Here is a 7,530-nt window from a genome sequence, read left to right on the forward strand (position 1 = left end):
GTGGCCAGAGCACCAGGCCCTTTAAATCACCGCTGGCGAAGCCGGTCCAGTGCAGCACAGCATACCAGCTCCTGCTGGTTCGCTGTACCCGATATAACGCGGTCTCACCTATAAGGCGGTCAGATTTTTTGGCTCCCGAGGACTGCATTATATCGGGGTAGAGGTGTAGTTGCTCTGACCAGGAGGCCAGTACTACCCTAGCACAATCCCAGCTCTTACAAGCATACAGAAAAGTGCTTTCATTGTCTCTCATAACCACTTTAAACAGGTAAATCTCCTTTATTGTAGGTACGATGTTGTAAAACACATATCGATTGTGTGCAGTGCAGAACAGCCGCCAGAACAACATGTGAAACAAGCCAGTGAGGCTCATCGAAAGTGACAACAGGGGCAGCAGCACCACTATGTATAGCACCATAGAGGTGCATGGTGCTTTACAGACACAACTGAAGATCGAGGCCGAACTTTTTGAAAATGCCTAGTGACCTTTGGGTGCCTGCCTTGAGACACCTTAAAGGGGATGATTTTCGGAAAGTGCTTAGCAACCCCCCTCTGAAAATCAGGCCCCTTTGAGTGCCGCCAGTTGATCCCCCAGGAATTGGAGCACCCAGAATCACCAGGCGCTTTTGGAAAGCTTGATCACAGCCCCTGCCCCAATGCACTTACAGTCTATGCAGGGTCATCCCTAGAGATTGTGGTGCCCTACGCAGCACCCCAGGTGTCCCAGGCCTCTGTGGGGGGGGGCACCCCAGGCCTCCACGGGGTGGGGGGATGTACCCAAGAGCTTTGGGAGGCAGGAGCAGCCAGTGCAGGAAGGCAGCAGGGGTTGGGCCCGCCTCTGCACTCACGGGGCAGCAGGAAGTAGAGCGATCTGGTGCCAACCTGCTCTGCTCTGCTCCCCTGGCTCCCAGGCTTCGGGGACTGGGGGGAACCGCCCCCAGGACTCACTGGTGGCACACACCAGTGGCAGAGTGGAGTGGGCTGGGGCTGGGTCGCTCCACTTCCCACCACCCGGCAAGTGCAGGGCGGGCCTGACCCCAACCCCTGCTGCAGTCTCCCAGGACACCTAGCTCGGAGGATGGGGTTTGGGGAGGAGGGGACAGAGTGGGGGCAGGGCTGGGGTGGAGCAGGGGTGAGAAGAGGTGGGACGGGGGCAGAGCAGGGGCCAGGGCTGAGAGGAAGGGGTGGGGCAGGGGCACAGGCAGCTTCTCTGGACCCTGCTGTGCGCAACCCATGAGGGGCCGGCTCAACCGTCTGGGGGATTGGGCTGGATGCAGTACGCAGCTGCATAGGGCACCAGGACATTTGGGGCAATTTGTTGCCCCAAATGACCTGGTGCCCTATGCAGCTGCATAGTTTGCGTATAGGTAGGGATCCTGAGTCTATGATAGCCAGGACATGGCCTGAGGCAGGACAAGAGGACTTTAGTCAAACAGGGCTTACACAGATTGATTAGGTTACTAACTTTTTCAGGATCTGCATTTTAGTGGCTCCCCGTTCCACCGCCCCACGTCACTTTTAAAAATAATTAGTTTGGGCCCAAATCTTAGAATGGCATCCTCATAGGTGGAGCCCACTTCTTGCAGACTCCAGCGATCAGGGCCTTAGGTTTGATGAAGTCGGCAGCGGAGTGGGGGTGATTCCAGGAGGAAATGGAAGAACACAACATTGAGCTGGGATATAACATCCAAGGCGAATTGCAGTTTTCATCTTCTGGCCAAGTCCTTTGATTTAACCTGACAAAACAAGTCACTTGAATTTTCCAGGAAACCTGATGGTGAAAGTCTGTCACATTGACTCATTTTTCCACCACAGTGTTCTGAGCATGGCTCTGCGGATCAGTTTGGATTTGACACTGTATATTATAGGATTTAAGACAGGAGGCACAATAAGGTAGATATAGGCCACCACAATGTTAAGCATAGGCGGAACATTGTTACCACATCGATGGAGAACAGACAGTCCAATCATTGGGATGAAGAAGATTAGGACGGCACAGATATGGGACACACATGTGTTCAAAGCCTTGAGACATTTTTCCTTGGTTGTGAGGTTGACCACAGTCTTAAGGATCAGAACATATGATAGCACAATGAACACAAAATCCACACCCACCGTTGAAAGAATGACAATTAAACCATACAGGATGTTGACTTTTATATCTGCGCAGGCCAGCTTCATGATATCAGGGTGAAAGCAAAATGAGTGGGAAAGCACATTGTCCCCACAGTAGGTTAACCTTTTTAGCAGAAAGGGTATTGGGAGGAGGGAGATCACAGCTCTTGAAACAATCGCCAGCCCTATTTTGATGATGGTTGACTCGGTCAAGATGGACGAATATCTCAGAGGGTTGGAGATAGCAATGAAACGATCAAAGGCCATGGCCAGGAGCACCGAGGATTCCATCACTGATAGTATGTGGATAAAATACGTTTGGGTGAGACAGGCATTGAACTCAATTTTTCTGATCTTAAACCAAAAGATGCCCAGCGTGGTAGGAAGGGTGCACAAAGCCAAGCCCAGGTCTGTCATGGCCAGCATGGAAAGGAAGTAGTACATAGGCTTATGAAGACTTTGGGTCTTCTTGATGATGATCAGGATCAGGCAGTTCCCTGAAAGGCCGATGAGATAGAACACACAGAAAGGGATGGAGATCCAGTGGTGATTGGCTTCCAGTCCCGGAAAACCCGTCAGGAGGAAGGTGGAAGGCTGATAGAAGGAGGAATTGGCAAGTGGCATGGTGTGCTGAGGCTGCTCCATCCCACCTCAGATGTCGCACAGCCTAGAGTTAAAAACAAAACAGCAACAAACTGCCCAGATCATTTGTCAGTACAGTGTATACAACCCTATAACCACAACCGCCCATCTGATTACCTGCTCTGTGATACATGTCACCACATAACTTCCAAAGCCCCGCATATGCCTAGAGGCTCTACTGAACCTACAGTCATGTAATGATACAAAATTGCATGTAATTACACTGCGCTACAGGGTACACAACCATTTAATAACCACCAAAGCCCCAAGTTCAGACACTGTCAAGGATCACTGATGCCTCTTTATAGAATTCCTTAGGCACGAGGGAATCTACTGTGATTATCACCTAGACTGAGGTTACGTTGGTAAGCAGGTAAAAATTGGTGTAGGTGCAGGGCCGGTTCCAGGGGTTTGGCCGCCCCAAGCAGCCAAAAAAACAAAAAAGCCACGATAGCGATCTGTGGCAATTCAGCAGGAGGTCCTTCGCTCCTGAGCGAGAGTGAAAGACCCTCCTCCGAATTGCCACCGAATACATAAGAATGCCGCCCCTCTCTGGAGTTGCTGCCCCAAGCACCTGCTTGATAAGCTGGTGCCTGGAGCCAGCCCTGTGTAGGTGACACCAAAGTCTTGGAAGACAGTGAAAGTTAAGATCTGAATTGCTGCTGTTACACCACTTTTGCAGTTACTTTGGTGTCAAAATGGCATTGCAGAGTGGAGATTTGAGCCCTCCGCCTGTGATAAATGAAGGTGGGGGGTAGCTCCCTTTTCCGAACACCCAGCCAGTCAGTTAGCTATAAAGTCCCTCTTGGTGGCTGCTTGCTTTACCTGTAAAGGGTTAAAAAGTCCCCCAGGTAAAGAAAAGGGAGTGGGCATCTGACCAAAAGAGCCAATAGGAAGCGTTCCCGTTGTCTCTGGGTTGGTCTTTCTTGGCTGAAGAGACAGAGGCAGCAGGAATGCTGTGCACAGTTTGAACCAGGTATGAAAAATTATCTTCCATCCCTAGAAGGATTCACTGGGACAGGGAATGTTTAGACAGATGCGATCAGGTTCATTTCTTTAATGTGGCTTGTGGATTTCCTCTGTGCTAAGCTCAGATTGTTTTGTTTTCTTTTGTAATGACAAGCTGGACCCCAGGGAGCCATGCCTGGTGTTCAACCCCTTTTCAGTTGCTCTGTAACACCTAGCAATAGCCTGATGTTCCAGATGTGTCTCCTTTCCTCTTTTTTAAATAAAATTTACCCTTTAAAAAAAAAAAAACGGATTGGTTTTGTGTCTGAAAAGGTCTGTGCATATGTTTTTCAATGAGCTGGTGGCAACCACTGGGTTTCCCTTTTGTTTGTTTCCTTTCTCGGCTTTCCTGAGGGAGGGGTGGAAAAGCTGAGGGGCCTCAGGGGAAACTTCCCTAATGAGTTTTTCAAGGATTTGCAAGAGGCAGTGGGTGGTGGCAGCATTTACCAGGCCAAGATCAGAGAGAAGCTGTAACCTTGGGGGTTTCATACAAGCCTGAGTGGCCAGTATTAATTTTTAGAATCCTTGCGGGCCCCACCTTCTGCACTTGGAGTGACAGAGCGGGGATTCAGCCTTGACAGCCTCCTTCACCCTCAGTTCTGAATTTGTCCTCTCGCCAAACCACCAGACCAAGACAGCTGAGTTTCAGTTTCTGCAGCTACTGATCTACAGCCCATCCTCCTTCATTTCAGTATCCGATGGCCAGGGGCTGCTCTATGTATTTTGCTGTCCCAAGCATGGGAGTAAGGCGGCTTTCAGCAGCGCGTCTGCGGGAGGTCTGCCGGTCCCGTGTCTTTGACGAACCAGCTGCCAAATTGCCGCCAAAGCCGTGGGACCAGCAGACCTCCCGCAGGCATGCTGCCGAAGGCAGCCTGACTGCCGCCTTCCCGGTGACCGGCAGGCTGCCCCCCGAGGCTTGCCACCCCAGGCATGTGCTTGATACACGGGTGCCTGGAGCCGCCCCTGCCAATGGCCAGCAGAGAGGGGTAGAACCCCCAGGGGAAGGAAAACACCCAAGAGAAAGTTCTACCCAAAGAGAACCTGTGATTTTTGCGAACGATACTGTGAACCTCTCTTGTGGCACCTGTCTGAGGCTTGTACGGGGCTTTTCAAACATTAGGGTGAAATTCAAAAACTTCCCCAGGCACTGAAGTCGTGTTTGGAGGTGTCCAGTGAGGCATAGAGTTAGCGCCGGCCTGCTGGGGTGAACATCAGCCATTAGTGCATTCGGCCTCGGGGCAGAGATAGAAGCCAGCATTTTCAAAGGTGCTGAGCACCGTCAATTCCTTCTGACGTTAATGGGAGCCACAGGTGCTCAGCACCTCTGACAATCAGGCTGTTTAGTTTGACACAAGGCTTTTGTTAGTTAGCAATGAGCAGGCAGCAGTCTCTGCCAGGGGCATGTTTCATTCGAAAGTGCTATCAGACTCTACCCAGTGGCACTGTATGACCAGGGATGTCTGATCTGACGTGCTTCAGCATGTACACTGACCTCTAACTAATGGGGTTAGGAAGAAAACTGTCCTTGGGAACAGATTACTCAGAGCCACCCACTGCACCTTCCTCGGAGGCACCTGGCACTGGATGCTATGTCATTTCATCTCTCTGGGCCTCTGTTTCCTCCCCTGTCCTTTGTCTGTCTGGTCTATTTAGATTTTAAGCTCTTCAGGGCAGAGACTGTGTAGTAATTAGTGCAGTGGTGCCTTGATCTCACGCAGAGCCTTTAGGGCCTATGACAACACACACACAAATTAAAGTGTTTTCTTATTTTTGGTCTAAACTGAAAAGAAAGGTTATGTTAAGGAGCCTGGTTGTCCTGGACCTAAATAATACTTAACTCTAAGTATAAAATGTAACAAGTATGACGAGACTGTAGTTGAATGATGATAGAGCTGCAGGTGCAGAATTCTTCATTTAATAGCGCTCATTTCAGATTAACACGTGTCAACCTGTGGAACTCATTGCCGGAGAATGTCATGAAGGCCAAGACTATAACAGGATTCAAAAAGGAATTAGATAAATTCACGGAGGATGGGGCCAGCAATGGCTATTAGCCAGCATGGGCAGGGATGGTGTCCCTCGCCTCTGTTTGTCAGAAACTGGGGATGGGCAATGGGATGGATCACTCAATGATAACCTGTTCTGTTCATTCCCTCTGGGGCACCTGGCATTGGCCACTGTCAGTAGACAGGATACTGGGCTAGATGGACATTTGGTCTGACCCAGTGTGGCCATTCTTATGTGAATATTCAGTGACACATGATTTCATTCCTAGCAAGATTTCATCCATTAGTCTCTAAACATGCTTGTAAATATGATAATGAAAACAAAAGTTTGGCAGGGACATTAATTCTCCTGCTTGGGCCATATGCCAACATCTAACAAATGGGAAGAAACTACCCTCTGGGAGGGTTAGTAATGTTAGCAGTGCTAGATTATGCTAGCACCTAGTCATCATCAATCAAGGACCAAGGCCCCATTGTGCTAGGTGCTGTACAGACGAGTAACAAAGATGGCAACCCTTGTTGATTGGCTGTGGCAGACGTGGTAGAGGGTTCTACCCTTTACCTTTGCCATGATCTTGGAAGCTCTGGTGTGATTTGTGTCTGTGGCTTTGGTGAGAAAGCTTTCCCCAGAAGCTGACTCTGCAAGAGAATCTAGGGTGCGCCACAGTTCTACAGGACTGGCAGAAAATCATCTCCATAAGGGGGAGAATTGGTCACCCGTTGCCTTTGCCGCCTGCCAAGCTGAACATCGCGTGAAAACAGCCAAGATACAGCCATCGGATTAAGGAGCAGGGATGGTGAGAAAAGTGACTGGAAACAGCCGCTTGAAACTCTGTGTGCCGTGACTGTAGAGGCCAAAATTAATGGTCTGTTACTTCCACTGGCCCTGCAGAGCTGTAAAGTGGGGAGAGAGAGAACTGGAACCTGTGAGGCTCAGACAGCAGCTGCAGCATGGTTAACAGAATTTCCCTCGAGTTGCACCAGAGGTTTGTTACATCTGTCTGGTACCGTGCCCCTCGGCCAGGCCAGAGTCGCCAGCGATGAGGCACTAGGGTTTCGCATCTGACCAGTGCGTAGTAAAGACGCATTTTATTTTTCAACCGAATCCCTGAGCTACGTGGAATCCCGTGGTGCCGTTTCAGAGACACTTTTCCCGACTTTAAAGGCCCACGCCCTCTCCATAAACAATATCCCTCCTGTTAGCCACACACTGAATTTAACACAGCAAGGAATGATCAAGACGCTGCTAAACCAGTTTACTCACCGGGCTGACACAGCGGTGGGAGGTTATGGCCTGTCCTCACGTTACAAAGCTGCACAATCCAGTTCCAGACCGACCAAAGAACTCACATCTGTCTCTCAGGGTGGGGCGGAGGATGTATATAACACAACCCAAAAATGAGCCAGCTGTGGTCACGTAACTAATCGAGGGTCTCAGGGGAGCCTGAGCTTTCTGAGTGTAAACGCTGCGAAATGTGCAAGGGAAAATAGCGTGGAAAGTAAATCATCTTTCCATTTATGAGGCTTTCTCAGTAGAGCTGTTTTTCCCCTGCTGGCTTATTGGGCAGTGTGTTTACTGTTAGCCCTGATTTATGACTGACAAAGCAGTAGGCTGGGACGCAAATAACTTTTATTGTGAGATTGAAACTGTAATTAAGAGAGTAATAAATTGTAAGGAAAACAGACACATCACAGGCTGCCAAGAGAATAAGGGAGATGAAATGGTGCCAGCCCTCCCAACTGTGCTCCGGATTTATTT

General features: G+C 49.7%; 1 protein-coding gene across 1 annotated transcript; it reads right to left on the bottom strand.

The window, feature by feature from the left end:
• Positions 1-1,788: 1,788 nt before the first annotated feature.
• LOC127046643 (olfactory receptor 51G2-like) lies at positions 1,789-2,801 on the bottom strand. The gene has a single exon (XM_050943980.1). It carries the CDS (start codon positions 2,758-2,760, stop codon positions 1,789-1,791), a length of 972 nt encoding a protein of 323 aa, XP_050799937.1. The 5' UTR covers positions 2,761-2,801.
• Positions 2,802-7,530: the final 4,729 nt, after the last annotated feature.

This window comes from Gopherus flavomarginatus, chromosome 1, assembly GCF_025201925.1.
Source record: "Gopherus flavomarginatus isolate rGopFla2 chromosome 1, rGopFla2.mat.asm, whole genome shotgun sequence".
NCBI lineage: Eukaryota > Metazoa > Chordata > Testudines > Testudinidae > Gopherus > Gopherus flavomarginatus.